At 43.7% G+C, this 20462-nt stretch overlaps 1 protein-coding gene across 1 annotated transcript in view; it reads right to left on the reverse strand.

Moving 5' to 3' along the window:
* The window catches only part of ppan (peter pan homolog), a 40132-nt gene that overhangs the window by 10082 nt on the left and 9588 nt on the right, over nt 1-20462 (reverse strand). The window contains exons 5-11 of the mRNA XM_069927425.1: nt 16127-16297; nt 13242-13318; nt 12339-12446; nt 7321-7444; nt 4846-4924; nt 2408-2537; nt 691-863 (exon numbers count right to left, since the gene is read on the reverse strand). Coding sequence (XP_069783526.1) covers nt 691-863; nt 2408-2537; nt 4846-4924; nt 7321-7444; nt 12339-12446; nt 13242-13318; nt 16127-16297 — 862 coding nt within the window. The remainder of the gene's footprint in view (nt 1-690; nt 864-2407; nt 2538-4845; nt 4925-7320; nt 7445-12338; nt 12447-13241; nt 13319-16126; nt 16298-20462) is intronic.

Consider the following 20462-nt stretch of genomic DNA (forward strand, 5'->3'; position numbering starts at 1 on the left):
TGTGTGTATATATATGTATACATATATATGTGTGTATATATATATGTATACATATATATATGTATACATATATATGTGTGTATATATATATGTATACATATATGTATACATATATATGTGTATATATATGTATACATATATATGTGTATATATATGTATACATATATATGTGTATATATATGTATACATATATATGTGTATATATATGTATACATATATATGTGTATATATATGTATACATATATATATGTGTATATATATGTATACATATATATATGTGTATATATATGTATACATATATATATGTGTATATATATGTATACATATATATATGTGTATATATATGTATACATATATATATGTGTATATATGTATACATATATATATGTGTGTATATATATGTATACATATATATATATATGTATACATATATATATGTGTGTATATATATGTATACATATATATATGTGTGTATATATATGTATACATATATATATGTGTGTATATATATGTATACATATATATATGTATACATATTTATTTATATATTTATATATATATATATATTTATATTTTTTTAATATAATTTTTTTTTAAGTTGCGTACATGGGGCTAGGTTACAGATTACCCTCACAGGATAGGTTCAAGAGGCTGAATGGCCACCCCACATTATTCCAAAATAATGATTACCTTCATCTGGCTCAACTCCAACTTCTCTCCTGTAATACTCCCGGTCTGATTCATCGTCGGATTGGTCATTTGGGTCCTGGTTCTCCCCTGCGCCAGGGTCTTCAGCATCACTGTCCCCTTCCACTTGACCTGCTTGAAACTTCTTTCTCTTCATTCCATCCAGACTCCTCTTCCTGGAACAAAAAAAATACTTAGTTATGGGGTGTAGATAATTTATCGTGAATACGTTGTAATATTAGTATGTGAGCTCAAGCTTTCCTCAAGGAAATACAATGAAAATGTCACTTGTGACTCAGTCTGTATCTATTATATGTGACTATTGTCTGATCCACAGGTAATATTTCTCTCTTCCAAATCAATAATATATTAAAAAGAAAATATTATTGCAAATTATGCTCATGCTTCTCTGAAATTTCAAAAAAAAACCTTCAATTTCTATCATACTTTCACAGAAATCTTCCCAAATGCTTGGCAACCAAAGCATTTTTCAAACGTAGTCACCGTCGGAAACTCAGCAGGGCAACAGGAACAGAGCATATCCTACACACAGCCCTTGGATAACGAGCAACTTTCCTTGAGGTAGTACTAAGTGGTAAAATATTCTCCAAGACAGAATTGCCATTGATCTGCAGCGTCATGCCAGCTCTCCAGGGGTGCCTGAAGGCGGTGAAACAGTCTGCTCTCTTTCCATTGGTCTAGGGTCCACGCTGCATCAGACCCATTTTCCCAATGGGTCAAAGGGAAACGGGAGGTTCAATCCAACTGGAAGAACAAACGAGGATCACATTTTGACTAAGGATCAAGATTCAAAAAGATCCAAGAAGATATAAAATTGAAATTGGATAAATATCAAGAAAAATTTTTAAATATATCCGTAGCAAATAAATGTCTAGTGGTAATGTGGAAAACAAAGAATTTGGTAAAAATAGACAGATGGCAGATTGAAATGCAAAATTGTATACCTTTAGGAAAAAAAATTACATAGTTTAAGGAATTGAATCGAAAGCATAAAATTTGGGAATCATATATGGATTTTATGAATAAAAGCCCATCCACATCCTCCACCTTCCCACCCCCCTCAGTTTATAATTATAAAATATAGTCAATGAATATTATACATGTAGAATTCGGTGTTCTTTCTTCTTTCTTTTGGGTGAGGGGGGTTGTGGAGAAAATTAAAAATGTATTGCATCATTCTGTATGGTTTAAGTTATTGTATTATTGAATTTCTACTTTGTATTGATAACAAATGATAAATTTTCCAAAAAAAAAACATTTTGACTAACTGTAACAACATCCTGCTCAGGATTGTGAGTTTCATCAACGGAGGCCAGTGTGAGCAACTCATGGGTCAGCAATTCAGCCGGCTTGAACAGCCACAAGCAGCCATTCTCAATGGGGGCTAATAGCCCCACACACCCCCTCTCCCAGGAGGCCACAGCACATTTAAGGGGGCCACAGACTGAAATCATAACATGTTTTTTTTAAATGTAGTTGGTAGAAGTATGGAAGAAACCAACTAAAGTTGATGGCTTTACAGGGGAGGGGCCCCATAACCTTTGAGCAGAGTCCATATCTGAAGATAGGTGGAGATGGCTGGCCAAGAGATTGAGGCAGTAACTGGTGGTGGGATGAGGACCTGGACAATGGAAAGAAGAGCCACACAGGCTTCAACACAGAGAAAGACAAGGTGGAGGCTGCCCACGACCACACTTACTTCTGAAGCTCTCGCTCCCTCTTTTTGCTATTAATATTTTCCTCTTGCTGTTTACGTCGCTCCTCCTTCAGTTTCTGCCGCTTCTCTCGTTTTTGAATCAGTTCCAAGATTTCCTCCTTCGACTTTTCAACTGGAATGAAGGATCAGACATCAGAATAAAAGGGGAGAAGGAGCCATGGAGGTGCAAGGCAGCCAGAGTAAAGGAATAGTCCCATACCCCTCCCTTCCATATACCTAGCCAAATTTTTATTAAATGTCAAAAATCAAGCAAGCATTCACTTCAGCTGGCGGCTTGCTCGTTCCAAACTCCCACCACTCTCTACATGAAAAAGTTCCCTTAAACCTTTCACCCTTAACTCATGTCCTCTAGTATTCAAGTTATGCAACCTCAGTGGGAAAAGCCTGCTTGTATTTACTCTATCTATGCCCCTCATAATCATAATTTTGTTTACAGGTAAATCCCGCTTTACGAATACTCGCTTTATGCAAATTTGCTTTCCCCTCCCCCCCTCCCTCCCCCCTCCCCTCCCCCCTCCCCTCCCCCCTCCCCTCCCCCCTCCCCCCCTCCCCTCCCCCCTCCCCCCCTCCCCTCCCCCCCTCCCCTCCCCCCCTCCCCTCCCCCCCTCCCCTCCCCCCCTCCCCTCCCCCCCTCCCCTCCCCTCCCCCCCTCCCCTCCCCCCCTCCCCTCCCCCCTTCCCCTCCCCCCCTCCCCTCCCCCCCTCCCCTCCCCCCTTCCCCTCCCCCCTTCCCCTCCCCCCTTCCCCTCCCCCCTTCCTCTCCCCCCTTCCTCTCCCCCCTTCCTCTCCCCCCTTCCTCTCCCCCCTTCCTCTCCCCCCTTCCTCTCCCCCCTTCCTCTCCCCCCTTCCTCTCCCCCCTTCCTCTCCCCCCTTCCCCTCCCCCCTTCCCCTCTCCCCTTCCCCTCTCCCCTTCCTCTCTCCCACCTCTCCCCCTTCCTCTCTCCCACCTCTCCCCCTTCCTCTCTCCCACCTCTCCCCCTTCCTCTCTCCCACCTCTCCCCCTTCCTCTCTCCCACCTCTCCCCCTTCCTCTCTCCCACCTCTCCCCCTTCCTCTCTCCCACCTCTCCCCCTTCCTCTCTCCCACCTCTCCCCTTCCTCTCTCCCACCTCTCCCCCTTCCTCTCTCCCACCTCTCCCCCTTCCTCTCTCCCACCTCTCCCCCTTCCTCTCTCCCACCTCTCCCCCTTCCTCTCTCCCACCTCTCCCCCTTCCTCTCTCCCACCTCTCCCCCTTCCTCTCTCCCACCTCTCCCCCTTCCTCTCTCCCACCTCTCCCCCTTCCTCTCTCCCACCTCTCCCCCTTCCTCTCTCCCACCTCTCCCCCTTCCTCTCTCCCACCTCTCCCTCTCTTGAACCTCCCACCACCCCAACCTCCGAAGACTCGGCCTAACTACACGGTACACATATTATTTCTACTTTATAGGACTGTGTATCTATCATATCATTCCTGCTTTTTGCAAATGTTAGTGTTATTTTAGGTTTTATTTGCTCCCGCTATGGGCAAATAGCACACGTCAGGCTGGCAGCTGTGACAGAGTGCAGGAAACAGTTTCCCTAGCGGTCGGCAGCAGCAAACTCGGTGGGCGTAGGATCTGTCAGGACAACAGCCAGCGAGCATGGTCTTGGAACAGACCACTGCAGGGCAATCCTACGTCACTCTGGCTGTCGTGCCTCGCACTCCGCCAGGCCCAGTGGTGTGGGATCCAGAGGGAGGCGTGCATCCTGGGCAAGCACTCGCCTCCAAGTCCTTGCCCCGGCACAAGGTGCCTAAAGCTCCATGGAAAACAGAACAAAAGTTCTGCGAGGACAGAAGAGTTACAAGGCACTGTGTTCATCTTCGCTTGTGAAGGGATGGGCAAGAGATGAGAGATTTAGGTTTTGTGTTATTTGTAGGATTTGGTGATTTTTTTTATTTCTGGGAACGCTCAAAAAGATTTTCCCATAGAAATCAATGGCAATCACTTCTTCACTTTACGCCATTTCAGTTTACGAAAGGTTCCGTAGGGACGCTCTAATTTCGCAAAGTGGGGTACCTCCATCAAATCTCCCTTCATTACCAGATGCTCCAGGGAATAAAGTCCCAACCTGTTTAAACTTTCCCCGTAACTCGGCTCCTCAAGTCCCGGCCACATCCTTGTAAATCTTCTTTGCACTTACTGAAAGAGCGCAGAGGATTCCTACTTAAGTGGGTCTCAACCCAAAAATGTTGACTGATCATTCCTATCCCATCCCACCACCCCCCACCCCCAACCTCACTCAAGATCCCAACGTGTTCAGTGCTGGTGTTACTCACGACTTGCTTGCCTGCTTTCACTACATCTTTCGTGGCTTTTCCAGAGATGTCAGAGGAGGCCACTTATCACCGTCCCTAGAAGCCGGACCAAGGACAGATGATGGGTGAAGCTCTTTCGCTGATACTCACCATACCTGTGGTACATCACTTGTCCACTACACATCTCTTCTTCAATTTTCACCAATTCCAGATTTAAACGGGGGCCAATCTGTGAGAAGGGCACATGGTCATTAATGGGGGGGGAAACCTTCAAACTGAAACTCCTTCACAGAAAGACATCGGGGGACTTTGAGAACTTTGCAAAACAGTTAGATAAGAACACACAAATGTTTCCCAAGTGCGATGACCAACATTTCATAACCTTTTAGATTCCTGATCATCCATCTCTCCCTCTCTCTCTCTCTGAGATTTTAATCATTTGTGTATGGCCCTGCGGATCACTTTGGATCTTCACTCCCGGCCTTTAAACACTTGCAGTGTTTTTTTTTTGGGATGGGAACTCAAAGTGCAATCAGATAGCAAACTCTTGATGGCAAATAGAGTGAAGGAGTATAATCTAATGCAGAAACATCGCTGTGGAGGAGGCACTTGACATTTTGAAGGTTAGACAAAACGAGAAAGAAGTTGGGTGGGCTCCATTGACAAGGGAGGTCAGTACCAGTAGCAACAAATCTTGGCTCAGAAGATCACAATGCAAAATAATTTTGGGTGGATTTAAGACACATCAAGGAAGTCGACGGTAAATGTAGCCTGAAAACTCAAAAATATTTACACTGTTGATAAAAATGGAAATCAGAAAATAATGGGGGTCTTTTTGAAAAGACATCTCTATAACTGAGGGCAACTCTAACCAATAATAAGGATTGCATAAATCAAGTTTGTAAAGATGGCCTTGAGGATAAACTCAAGGAGTAGAACATTACAGGCCCTTTAGCCCACAATGTTGTGCCAACTAGGTAAACCTACTCAATAATCTAAACCTTCCCTACCTCACATCCATAACCCTCTATTTTTCTTGCATCAATGTACCTGCCCAAGAGTCTTTTAAATGTCCCTATTGTACCAGCCTCCACCACCATCCCCGGCAATGCATTTCAGGCACCCACAAATCTCTGTGTAAAGAAAAAACAATTACCCCTGAAGTCTCCCCTGAACTTTCCTCCACTCACTTTATAGAGGTGTCCTCCGATATTTGCGACTGGAAAAAAGCACCGGCTGTCCATTCTATCTATGCCTCTCATAGTCTAATATTAAGTCACCTCTCATCCTTCTTCACCCCAAAGAGAAAAAAAAAGTATATTTGGGCTAGTTTCTCAAAACTATCCATGGGGGAAGGCCATTTTAAATCTGGTCATGTATAATAAAGCAGAATTAAGTGATTGACTCATTGTAAAGGATGCTCTTGAATTATAACATGATAAAATTTCACACTCTGCTTTGAGAGAAGAAACTCATGTCAGATACAAGATAATGACAGTAAAATGGATAATCCAGCACGTTCAGGACTATGCAGAAACGAGAGAATGCAGAGGCTGGGCGCTGGAGCAACAACAAAAGTCCAACTGCAAGAGGGACTTGGTGTGTCATGCCGAATTTGGGGAAAGAACTCTGGGTTGAATTTTGGGTTGAAACTCTGCTTCAGTCCTGGAGCAGGTTTCAACCCCAAGGCGGATTGGAAGTTACCCTCCCATGGACGCTGCCTGACCTGCCGAGTTCCTCCAGCAGTTTGTTCGTCGGTGCTGCCAGATCGATATTCTCTGCTATTTCGATTAATCTCCAGATGCTCCTTTACCTTGCTTTGAACACTATTTTGTACCTGTCTCTGGATTTGATAACAGGGGTGGAACAGTTAGTGCAACAACGATACAGCACCAGCCCCCCGGGTTTGAATCTGGTGCTGTCTGGAAGGATTTTGTATGTTCTCCCCGTGTCAGTGTTGGTTTTCCCTCGGGTTGTGGGGGGTAAAATGTCGAAATTTAATTTGAGTGTAATTGGGCAGCAAGGGTTTAAATGCCAGGAATTGGCTTCTACTGTGTGGTAATTTTTTTTTAATTAAAAGAGACGACAAACCTTGGAGCAAAATGGCGGGAAAAATCTTAAAGAACCACAATTATCAGTGGGTAGGTGTATAGCTGAAGGCAAGTCACCTGATAGCCTGCATTTCATGACCATAAAAGGAGCAGCTTCAGAGAAAGTAAATGCACCGAATGTGAACTTCCCAAAGTTCCTCAGATTTCAGCGGACTGGAGAACTGCAATTGTAATACACGCATTCAAGAGACATAAAACACACACAAGTCTTGGTGGATTGGTTTGACTTCTGTTCTTGAGAAAATGCTGAATTAATTAGTAAGAAAACTATTACACAATTTTGCAGAAGGGAGATCACCTCTCACAGTTGAGGTAGTTGGGAGAGGTAATAGGGATAATGTTTGCCTGACCCTGGGGTTAAAACACTGACTGATTCTGAGGACATGTTTGAAAGAGTCTGCTCTGGAGTCAGGCTTTCCAACCAAGTCTGCAGTGCATCCATTCCACAGTGGCACGCCATCTTGCTTTGCCCAAGCAGATTACGATCAGTCAGACCCGACCAAAGCCGACTGACCTCTGTGAGCCGAATTGCACTCTGCTGACCCTTCAAGTTCCCGCGGCCTGCATAGGCCTGCGGTAGCTCCGTAATGTTGTGTTCTCCGTCCTGCTCAGCCTCGCTCTCAGACAGAGTGGCTCCCCTGGAAACAGAGACAAAAAGTGACTCAGAATTACCGCTTAAAGCAATTTATTTAAAGGTGGGGAAACGTTATGTGAAAGAGTGATTACAGCCTGTTATATTACCAATATGCTGTTCAATTTTATTGCTGGGAAATATTTTTAAATCCTGCAACGACAAGGTTTGTACCCAAGAGGGCGGTGCCCGTTCTCAGTCATGGACCTCACAGGGTTGCAGAGGGGGATCAGCAAACTAGTGCAGTATGCCAGAAACGAGAAAACCCCTCTTTCCAATCCCCCCACCAACATTGAGAAGGAGAAGCGTGAGACATGACCAGACTAAACTCTTGATCTTGGCAAGGGGCTCAGCCGTCGAAGAACCCACTTAGGCCGAAGGTTGCCAGAGACTGGCTCCTGGGAACCAGATATTGGAACCGGGATTTGAGAGGGAGCTCTCAGGGCAAACAAGGGCTCTGAGGGCTGAAATTTTCTTGATATTGGTTCTTGGTTTTGATCTGGAGCTCAACGGTTTTAACTGGTGTCTGTGCCTCTGCAGAGCTGCGGGAGGTGAATCCACGGACAATAGGTGACTCTGAAGGGATTCTCTTTTGCTTCTCCTTTTATTGTTAGGGGCATCGGGCAATGCTCGTGGAGACTCTGTTTGCCAAATGGAAGGCAAAATTTGAAATATATCACATGTTATAGTTTTATGGTACTATTACCTGAAAAGAAAAGAAACCCGAGAATGAGGGCTTCTTAAAAGGTTACAAAACCTGGAGGGAGTCACGTAGTAGTGGCTGGTCGAGTGGAACCAAAGAAAAAAAAAGTGTGAAAAACAGAGCTCAATAAACATAAAATACAGGAAGAGAAAGGACAGAAAATGACACCCAAAAGAGAAAAAGTAAGAATAACAGAGAAAAGGGAAGAGAGAAAATCACTGCAGAAGAAAGAAGGGGGCCTTACCTGCACATTGAAGCCGCGGGCACACACCGGCGGGAGGCCCAACAACCGGGCACACACCGGCGGGAGGCCCAACAACCGGGCACACACCGGCGGGAGGCCCAACAACCGGGCACACACCGGCGGGAGGCCCAACAACCGGGCACACACCGGCGGGAGGCCCAACAACCGGGCACACACCGGCGGGAGGCCCAACAACCGGGCACACACCGGCGGGAGGCCCAACAACCGGGCACACACCGGCGGGAGGCCCAACAACCGGGCACACACCGGCGGGAGGCCCAACAACCGGGCACACACCGGCGGGAGGCCCAACAAAGATACAGAAGCAGCTCACCAGAGAAGGATGAAGATACACAGATACAGAGAAGAAGATGACACACACAGATACAGACACAGAAGAAGAGGGGGAAGACCAACAATTTCAAAGCAAAGAAGAAAGTAAAATAGAAGGACAAAGTTTAGATAAAGCCTTTTTTGAAGGAGAAAGGAGGGCATTAAAAGAATGGCTATCATTAGTATTTAGTTCAATCAAAAGAAAAATGAAAAGAGCTGAAGACAGAATGCAAAGCTGAGTTGGTCATGACTGAAATAGGGAAAAGAGTAGAAAATGTGGAGGAACGAGAAGCTGCTGTAGAAATGGAGATAAATGATTTAAGAGGGAAGTTGGAAGAGAGCGAAAAAAAAATTGATGAGACACAAGATTTACTGTCACAAAAAATTGACGTATTGGAAAACTACAGTTGGCGAAACATAAAAATAGTGGGCCTGAAAGAAGGCAAAGAAGGGTCAAATATGAAGGAATTTATAAAAGGATGGATCCCGAAGGTGCTGGGAACAACACTCACATGAAGAAATAGAAATCGAAAGGGCGCATAGAGCGCTAGTACCAAAACCGCCACCACATCAAAAACCGAGATCCGTATTGGTAAAATTTCTAAGATATATGACAAGAGAAAACATTCTGGAGCAGGCAAGAAAGAAGGTTAGAGAAGACAATAAGCCATTGGAATATAAGGGACAAAAAATATTTTTTTACCCGGACATAAGCTTCGAACTTTTAAAGAAGAGGAAGGAATTCAACACGGCAAAAACAACCTTATGGAAGAAAGGGTATAACTTTATATTAAGACATCCAGCGGTACTCAAAGTATTCATTCCTGGGGAACAGAATAGACTGTTCTCGGACCCAAAGAAAGCTCAAAAATTTGCTGAGCATTTGCAGAACAGGAGAAGAGAGGAGGAGGAGTGACAAGAAGGAAGACCAGCAAGAAAATATACAAAAATATGTAATAAATATAAAGTAAATATATATAAAGATTTAAAGATGGCTAAAAGAGGAAGAAGGGGAAGAAAAGAGCTTTGTTATAAGTATAGGAAAATAGTGTTCTCTGTAGGGGGGGCTGGGGATGGGAGAATAAGGGTCACTGTGAAATCGGTTGACACTTGCAAGCAAGTTCGCAAACCGAATGGAAAGGGAAGTTGTGGTTGCCGTCAAGTGACAGGAGGCAATATAAGGAGGGGAGGTTCATTTGGGGTTAAAAGGTTATTGCTTGTGGGGATTGTTGGGGTATTTCATGTCTTAAGTGCATTGTCATATATTGAGATTAAAACAGAAAACTTAAAAAACAGCAATGGAAAAAAGGGATGGAGGTGGTGAAGAGGCGGAAAAGAAGTGAAAATAAAGATATAAGATGGCCACGTTGGACTAAATGACTATAAACATTAATGGAATATATAATCAAGTTTAAGTGTATCCCATTGGGAAAAAAAAATCACATAATTTAAAAGACAAAGTTATAATGATTGGGGAAACCTGGGAACATAACAGAAAGAGCAGGCCTCGGACCACCACCACCCAAAATGATAAGAAGATAAACACGATCAGATTTAATGCGAATAAGTAGATGATCCGTCTTTTTTGTTTTTATTCCTTTTGTATAAAGATATTGTTTTATTGTATTTTATATGTCCAATATTTACTGTTTTTTTTGGGGGGGGGAAGGGAAGGATGGGGGAAAAAAAAGAGAAAATGTCACTGTGAATATTTAAAGAGATGCATCTGTAAATATATTGATTGATATGGTTCATAGTGCGATAAATAAATTACAAAAAAATGTTACAAAATCTAATGAGTACATTGGGGAAGAGAATATTCAATGAGCACAAGACCATGTGGTTAACAAAACCAGCTGCAAGTAAGACAGCTTCATACAAGCCCAGACGTGTAAATGCAGAGTATATGTGATAAAGGGAGACAACTAAATGATAAGCGTTCAATTGCAGAATGTTACTGAAACAGGTCATTTTAGCCCATTTGACTGTGATTCCCTGCTACATTAATCCCTCAACATCTTTCCTTTCCATTAGCTGTCCAAGAGGCTTTAAAACATTATAACTGCATCTGATTCTGCCACTTTCTCTGACAGCTCGCTCCCAATGAGGGATGAGGCGAGGAAACAGTGCCTCTCTGTGGTGGGACAAGATGTGGCAGCCTTCTTCAACGAATGGTTTGGGGACAGTGCTTGAAATGAACATCGAGTGGGGTCAAACAGCTCAGGCTGTGACGTGCAGTCCCACAGCTAAGGCAACTCGGGGGGCCATTGAACCCACCCAGAAGACAGGCACGATGCCATTCTGCTCAATATTCCTGAAGAAATCAGCATTTATTGTCACAAAATTAGTTTGTTTACCAGCTGCATCACAATGCAAATATTTATAAAAATTCCAGGTCTAATGTTATTGGGTCAGCTACATTCCCAACACAGGCACGGTCCCCTTTCTCCCGCCCATATCATCACACAGGCAGACACACTCCCCTATATCTTCATTCTGTTGAATCATCATTTTTCCTCCTCCTCCTAACATTGTTCCTAACCAGCATGGCTCTTGCACACTATGGTGTACCCACTCACAGCCATGTCCAAGACTACAACTATAGGGATCAGGATGTGTACTAGCATGGCTCCCCAGGGTCCAAAACAATCAGTGCGCCAACACCAGAAAGGCAACTCCAACTCCATAGCTTTCTCGCTCCCAGTCAGTCTCCACAAGTTTCTCTGGGACAATTAATCTGCAGATGAATCAACTTCATTTCCTTCCAGTCACTGAGGCCACCACCAGGAAAACATTGCACCCAATAATTCTCTCCTTTACCTCCCCCCCCACCGCCCCCACCCCCAAAGCCAATGATGCTCCAGTCACCGTTTTGCCTTGTGTAGGGCAATATCCTTTATCGTGCGAAGGCTCCAGTTATTACCACCGTGAACACTCCCCATGGCTGTGCCTTGCAATGATACCCGGACTTTGTTCCCGGAGGTGCCATCACATCCTCACCGAGAAAGCAAAGCCCCAAATTTTGACCCTTCATAGAGAACACTCATGTCAGTGTAGGTGGCCCCGCGTGACAGCTCCTGCACTCAGACATCCTCTCTAAGGCCCGTGGACAGCTATTCTCTTCCCCCGACAGCTCGACATATCTGATGTGTCAGAGATTGGGCGATCGCTGCCCTCGGGTGGGGAAGTGCGGGAGCACACTCTTCAAAGCAACTCTGCAGGTCGCGCAGCATCCAGAGGAAGCGAAGGGTGGCCAACGTTTCAGGCCTGAGCCAGGAATCATGGGAAAAACAGGTAGGTGCCTGATAAAAAAGATGCGGGGAGAGGAGCACAGGCTACAAGTGAGAGGGTAGAAGCTGAGAAATGATGGAGGAGGGTAGTTCTGAATGGATAGGGCAAGAGAGAGATCGGGAGAGGGGGGTTATCAGAAATTGGAGAAGTTAATATTGATGCCGTCTGGCGAGTCAGAATACATGGTGTTCTTCCTCCTCTCCCCCCCCCCACCACCACCTTTTTATTCAGGAATTTTTCCAGACGGGCCCGAAACGCTTTACTTCTCGTAGATGCTGAGTTTCTCCAGCACTCAACCCCAGTATCTGGAAGCTTTCCTGTTTAACGTACTTCACCAGCAGGTCACTGATGTCTTCAAACTTGCTCATGTTGGGAAACCGTTCCTGTAGCAGCTTCTTCATCCCCCTGCTCATCCCAGCTGGAATCACCTTGATGGAGCTGGAGAGGAGACGGTAGTTATTCCAATGGCGCACACAGGGACAGCAGGAGGCCATTCAGCCCCAAGAGGCAGTCACACGGAGAAAGGCCATTCCAGCCCTTCGAACACGTCACAAAGGCCATTCAGCCCCTTGAGCCCATCACACAGAGATAGCAGGAGGCATTCAGCCCCTTGAGCCTGTCCTAAAGGAAAAGGCAATTCAAACCCTTGAATCTGTCACATGGGGCTGCAAAAGTCATTCAGCCCATCACACAGGAGGCTGTTGCACAGGTATAGAAGCAGACTGCTCATCCCCTCTGCCCATTCTTCTACTGGGGCTGGTTCCATTTCACTGTTGATTTATGGACACCTCGACTCACCCAGCGGTGAGAGATTTGGTGTCACCTCCATTTCACCCCCCCACCACTTACTTTACAGGGAGTTGGAGTCGGGTGGGGGGGGGGGGTTTCAGATTTCTGCAAAAGCGCGCTGATCCCAAACTGTTCCCCTTGACCAAGTTGGGAGAGGGCTGCAAATTAGTGGAGTCCCCCAGGGCAATGTGCCCTCCCTTAGCATCACTTCATCACCCACAATGCTCCATAACTACCCAAGGATCACTGTCACCAACAATCCTTCACACTCCGTCCCCCCACCAACAACCCTGGGTCCACTGATGGTCCCCCTCACCCACCCACCATATGGTCATTGCAGGCCAGCTCACTGCTGGCACAAAGCCCCAGACTTCAAAGAAGAGTGCCGTCCCCTCTTGTATCCGGTGATCAATTTGCAGGCTGGGGAGCTGGGCGCTCACTTACTAGTGCCGGATTTCAACCGTATCAGTGGTGGAGTTATAGTTTATCAGGACACAACGCTTGATGGTGTTCAGACCAACCTATAAATGGAGAGAGAAAGAACAACGTAAAAGATATGACATGAGCAAACAGAGAAAGTCGGGACTGAATAACCTGCTTCAGGGGCTGGTCAACCAGGGCACCCAGAAACAGTAACTGCTTCTGACAGTCCCAGTGACAGATGGAAGAGAGGAACCTGCAGCGCCAGTCCTGGTGGTTTCCCGGCTGACTGAGGAATGTGGCCCCTGCAAAGGGAGGTCGTCCACAGATCACCTCAGACTTCAAATATCACACCTGTGACTGCACGGACAATTTCAGTTCCAGCTCAATCGACAAACTTGCTGACGACATGACTAATGTTGGTCGAATACAGGTAGTCCTCAACTTACAATGGGATTACAATCTGGCACTCTCATCGTAAGTCAAAAAATCTTAAGGGGACAGACAAGGTGGTGTGGGGAAAGAGCAGGACAACGCAATCAGTGTGGGGACCGATACAGGGCTGTCGGGAGTTACTGAACATCATAGCCTAGCCTACCCAAAATTCAAAGTGCAGCACGATTTGAACCATCGTAACTTTGAAAATTCTAATTCGGACCATTGTAAGTCAGGGACTATCTGTAACTGGAAACAATGAGACATAATACAGGATAGAAATCAAGAATCCGATCTTGCTCTCAACGTCACCAAGACCAAGGAGCTTATTGTCGATTTTAGGAAGGAGGGGTTGAAGGACTATGCACCTCTCTCTAGGGGGACAGGAGGTGGAGAGTCAGAACATTTAAGTTTCTGGGAATACTTTCACGGAGCCGGTACACTAAGGCCACCGTGAAGAGGGCACACCTTTAACTTGCTACAGAGGGGATTTGACAGATAATTTGAACAAACGTTTACAGGTGCATCGTGGAAAATATGCTGACTGGTGACATCACAGCCTAGTTTGGCCATTCAAGAGCCCAGGAACACTGAAGGCTGCAGCAGGTAGCTCACAACGTCCATCATAGTCTCTGACCCCTCATCCACTGCAGATATTTATGTGAGGCATTGCCTCAAGAAGGCGGCCCGTATCATAAAGGACCCCATCACCTCTTCTCACTTCTGCCTTCGGGCAGAAGATGCAGAAGCCTGAAAATCAGCTCCTCAAAGTTCTTTCCTCAGGCTGCTGAAACCCCCACCCCGTCCCCTTTGCTACACTACTCGTGGACTGTACGAACTCTATCAAATCACTGCTTTTGCACACTGTGAATATTTGCATTTATTGCATCTTAATTTAAATGTAGTTAGTTTATTATTATATTTTCCTTTTCGGCTGCAGCTAGAATTTCAGGCACATGAATGATGTGTATGACAATATGCATGATCAACATGGGAGTCTGCAGACACCGTGGTTGAAGTTAAAACAATGCTGGAGAAACTCAGTGCCCTTTATATAGCAAAGATTAAAATACATTATCAAGGATACGTCTCTGGTTTTTTGTTTTTAAATGATTTACATGTTATTGAGTTCTTCAAAAAAGTTTCCCCAAAGACTTGAGTCAGTGTTTATCCATAAAATAGAAGCAGCAAAAAAAATCAATAACCTTCTGTGTCTATTTAGACCTCGAATAATGGAAGAACAAACTGCCGTTCATTATTATGGTTCACCACTACTTGCTCCCCCCCCCCAACCGGGAAACCTAGATTTTGCCCCATTTTTGTGCGTAGACATCCAATTTATCCAACTGTTTGTAAGACGTGTTCAACGCTGCCATTTTAGAAGGCCCCCTCCTGGCCTCCCCCAAATTCTTCAAACCTTTAAATTTAATTTGTCTTCCCACTTGTCTGAATCCAATTTTGAAAGTATTTATCCCAAAATAACCCAAGTGTGTCTTCCAAGACAAAGAGTCTCCGCAATTTCTTCCTTTATTTTCCTTTGCAACCTTGAAAGCTAGCATCCTCTCAATGTCTTCATACAAGCACAAATGCAATGAGATTTGCTTGCAGCAGCTTTCTAGGTACAATCATCTACCTATGATTGCAGCTTCCTCCACCTGTTTTCATTCCACCAAGATCTCAACGACAGCCAAGATTCCAGCACATCCAAGGAGCAACCTTACAGCACAGTACAGGCCCTTCAGCCCACAATGTTGTGCTAACCTGTGGAAACTTACTCCATAAGAATCTAACTTTTCCCTGCCTCATGATGAAAAGTGGATTAGATGATGTTGAAAAGTCAATACAAACCAATTAGACGCCTTTCTGCGATATCAACTTATTTCCTCTGGTGAGGTGGGAAAGGACAAAACAAAGTGGCATAAACAAATTCCTTCAGAATTCATGTCAAGAAACACTTTGCTGCAGGTGGGAATTGGAAATCTGGAATTCTCCCCATGTGTAATGTCTCAAATCAGGTGCTGTCCACAAGGAGCTCATAAGCTCCTCCCACGACGAGGGAACAAGGGGTCAGGTTTTAGAGAGGGAATCCCAGAAGGGCTTGGCAGCTGAAAACAGTCACCAATGGTACAGTAAAAATCCTAAAATCAGGACTGCTCGGTGATTTGGTCTGACTGGATTTTCCAGATTCTCCAGCAGTATGTCTGTGGTGCTTATGCAATGCAAAAGCTGAGAGTTTTCTGGAAGCCAGATTCTCAGGTAGTCCAGAGTTCAGAAGAGAGTTTGAGAAGTCCGGATTCTCAGGGGGATCCAGAGTTCTGGCATCTGGATTTTCGGACTTTTACTGTATTCAGGTCTAGGCAGGATTTAACATTCATGAATCTCTCTCTGCTTCCAACATCTGTTCACAATTCCAATCCCAATTTCTCCCTCCCTAATAAACAGACACCACTTTGATCCCTTCTGTAACCTCCTACCTTGTAGACGTTTATTGTCGGGAATAAGTTCTGGAACATGGTCACCATCAGTTTGATGTGCATGCCATCCCCACCGAAGTTGTTCAGTACCAGTAGAGGGTGATGGGTAAACTGGCTCTCGTGCATCCGGTGCCTCTTCAGTGATGAGACGACATCTCTCACCAAGGAATACTGGGAATCACAAGGACAAGATGAGTCTGGGAAAACCACGCACAATGATTAAATCCCCAGAGGGAGTTATGAATTTTTTTGGACGTTCTATCCCAACTGGCGGTGTTCAGTTGTAGAGTTTAATAGGGTGGAAATCAATAGGGTTTAGGACAGAGGTGGCAATAGACAACAAAGATTTTGCTTCCTGAACACATTTAGATGTATTTTCTGGATTTTGGGCTGCTGATCATGAAAATCACCGTAACATTTTTCTATCACATACTTTTTTTTAGATAATCTATTTTTGTGATTACCTGTCATATTATGGTCAGTCACAAGCATGGCTGGGGATGCACTCAGTACAGGTGCCAGCCTTAGGCATGGGCAGGCTTGAAAGGCATTTTAATGATATTGTTGGGAATTTTCTTGGCAACTACACAGCATCCAAAACTATGAAGTACAACACATCATTGAAAAGTTATTTTCTACATCAGCACTTGGACGTCTTCCCTGCTGATCTTGGTGCATTCGGTGACAAACATGGTTAAAGGTTTCACCAGGACATTGTGACAATGGAAAAGCAGTATCAGGCCAACTGGAATTCATCAATGCTGGCCGACTATATTTTTAATTTTTTTTAAATTTAGACACACAGCACAGTAACAGGGCCATTTCAGCCGTCCAATTTACACCTAATTAGCCTATACTCCCAGTACATTTTGAAAGGTGGGAGGAAACCAGAGCCCCCAGGGAAAACCCACACAGACACGAGGAGAATGTACAGACAATGTGGGATTGGAACCCCAGTCCTGATTGCTGGCATTGTAAATGCGCTGCACTGACCACTACTCCAACCATGCTGCATTGTTGGACACTGAGAGGCATCAGATGCTGAGTACAAATGAAAATCAGCAGCAAAACATTTTTAGGTCGGTTGAACTAACGCAATATGTCAGCATCATTATACGATAAAACATGGTAAATTCAATGAAAGACAATTTAATGTTTCTCCAATTTCCTATGTGATGCAGCAAATCTGAAATCATCTTGGTGTTCAGCTTAAAGTTATCTTTCATAATCCCCAATTAAGGAAGCAAACCTTTTGAAAAAAATTTTTGTCCAGTGTAATCAGAGGGATTGGGCAGAGAAACAGAATTATGATATAGGAACATGGTGGAGTAACCTTAAGAGAACAGGAGTGCTGGCCAACAGCTCCCATTTCTCATGTTTCATGGAAATGGGAGGTTCAAGAAACAATTTGTGGAGTTTGTGGAAAGACAAGGTCTTGAAGGGCCTGATGGTGAAGTGAGACAGGGGTTAGTCCACAAAAGTGGGAGCAGATGACTGGCACAAGCAGTGACCCATCTTTAATGTTCAGATTGGGCAGTTGGGCAAGGTCGAGATGAAGACAAGGGAGGAGGGGGAAGATCCACCAACACCAATATCCTATAGACCAATATCTCTACTCAACTCAGATTATAAGATAATAGCTAAATTATTAGCAAACAGATTGGCCGAGTGTGTACCAAAAATAGTAAAACTAGATCAAACTGGATTTATTAAGAAAAGACGAACAACGGACAATATCTGTAAGTTCATTAACTTAATCCATGCAGTCCAAGGAAACAAGACGCCAACAGTGCCGGTTGCCTTAGATGCAGAGAAAGCCTTTGACAGAGTAGAATGGAATTATTTATTCAAAGTACTACAGAGGTTCAACCTACCATAGAAATATATTAATTGGATTAAAGCATTATAGAAAGGACCATTGGCGAAGGTGACAGTAAATGGATATATATCAAACCAATTTAAATTAAGCAGGTCAACTAGGCAGGGATGTCCACTATCTCCCTCAATGTTCACATTAGCTATAGAACCCTTGGCAGAACTGATAAGAACAGAAAATAAAAAAAAGGGATAAAAATAAAAGAAGGAATATAAAATCAGTCTATTTGCAGATTACATCATAGTATACTTAACAGAACCAGAATTATCAATAAAAGAATTACATACGAAATTGAAGGAATATGGAGAAGTATCGGGGTACAAGATCAATGCAAATAAAAGTGAGACGATGCCAATGAATAATGTGGATATCACAAAGTTTAAGAAAGAATCACCATTTAAATGGCAAACACAAGCAATCCAATACTTAGGTATTCAACTAGATAATAATCTCGGCCATCTATACAAATTAAATTATCAGCCATTAATGAAGAAATTACAAGATGACTTAGAACATTGGAAAGATTTACCACTAACACTGATACGAAGGGTAATTTGCATTAAAATGAACATCTTCCCAAGGATACAATACCTATTTCAATCATTACCAATTCACCTAACAGAGAAATTCTTCAAGGAGCTAAAGAAAATAATAAGGAAATTCTTATGGAAAGGGGGGAAACAGAGGATAGCGCTAGATAAATTAACAGAATGGTACAAACAAGGGGGCTTACAGCTACCAAACTAAGAATTATTATAGAGCAGCACAATTAAGATACCCATCAGATTTTTATCAAACAAGGGAAAAACCAGATTGGACCAGATTACAGCTAGATAAAATAGGGGAGAAGGTTGTGGGATGAAAAGCTGGTACAACATAGGAATTCACCAGTACTGTACCATCTGCTCAACATTTGGAAGAAGGTTCACATAGAAAGGAAAAAAAACAAATTACCAACTACCAAAATTAATATTGACGCAAAATCAACTAATCCCTTTCACAATCGATAACCTTTCATTTAGAGAATTGGAGAGAAAAGGGATCAAAAGAATAAAAAATTGTTTTTTGGGAAATCATTTATTATCTTCTGAACAAATGAAGTGCAAATATGGTATAACTCATGGTACAATGTTTGCATACCACCAAATGAAAACATACTTGAAAGACAAATTGGGAAGCAGGCCGAGGTTACCAGAAAGAAGCAGTTTTGAATATGTGATTACAGACACAATGATAATTAAAAGATTTATTACAAACATGTACATCAAACTGCAAGAAAAAGAGAATGAGGAAATAAGCTGTAAACCCAAACAAAAATGGGAACAAGATCTAAACAAAGATAAAGAATGAAACATGGGAAAAGCTATGCTCCAGAACTATGAGAAATACAATAAACACGAGGTTACGCATGATACAATATAATTGGTTACACAGGATATACACCACGCCCCAAAAGTTAAATAAATGGGACCCAACAGTATCAGATAGATGTTTTCGCTGTAAGAAGGAAATGGGAACAACAGTACATGCAATTTGGGAATGTGAGAAAGTGGAAAAGTTTTGGGAAGATCTAAACCAGGTATTAAATAAAATACAAAAAACAACATACCAAAAAATCCAGAGATCTTTCTTCTAAGTATTATACATGTTGAACGTTTAGTGGATGGGGAGGGGGGTGGGAAGGAGGGAGGGAATGGAGGGGGTGGGGAAAAAGGGGAGAAAATGACACTGTGTATATTCAAGAGGGAAACGTTTGTGTACTTTGGTCAATATGGTTAAAAAAAAGACAAGGGAGGAAGAATTGGTGAGGCCAAATTTGGAATATTGTGTACAGTTTTGGTTGCTGAATTACAGGAAGGATATAAACAGTATAGAGAGAGGGCAGAGGAGGGTTACGAGAATGTTGCTGGGATTTCAGGTTTGAGTTACAGGGAAAGGTTGAGCAGGCTGGGACTTTATTCCCTGGAGCACAAGGTTGAGGGGTGATTTTATAGAGGTATTCAAAATTATATGGGGGGGGGGGGGGGGGAGATAGAGTTAATGTGGTTTTTTCCACTGAGAGTGGGAGAGATTCAAACAAGAGTAAAAAGGGAAAAGTTTAAAGGAAACACAAGGGGGAATTTCTTCATTCAGAGGGTGGGGGAGGTGGGGAATGAACTTCTGGCAGAGGTGGTAGAAGCGAGATTGATGTTAATATTTAAGGAAAGTTTGGAAGGGTATATGGACGAGAGAGGTGTGGAGGGCTATGGGCCAAATGCAGGTCAGTGGGACTAGGTGGGTGAAGATGTTCGGCATGGACTAGTAGGGCCGACTGGCCTGTTTCTGTGCTGTAAATGGTTATATGGTTAAGTACAGAGATTGAGATAGGTGTGTGTGTGTGATGGAGGCCCAGGAAGAAACTATTGAGGGAAGGGGTGGGGATGCAAGTTAGGGAGGGACACAGGGTATGCTGAGAGGGAG

The sequence above is a fragment of the Narcine bancroftii genome, chromosome 3 (assembly GCF_036971445.1).
Source record: "Narcine bancroftii isolate sNarBan1 chromosome 3, sNarBan1.hap1, whole genome shotgun sequence".
NCBI lineage: Eukaryota > Metazoa > Chordata > Chondrichthyes > Torpediniformes > Narcinidae > Narcine > Narcine bancroftii.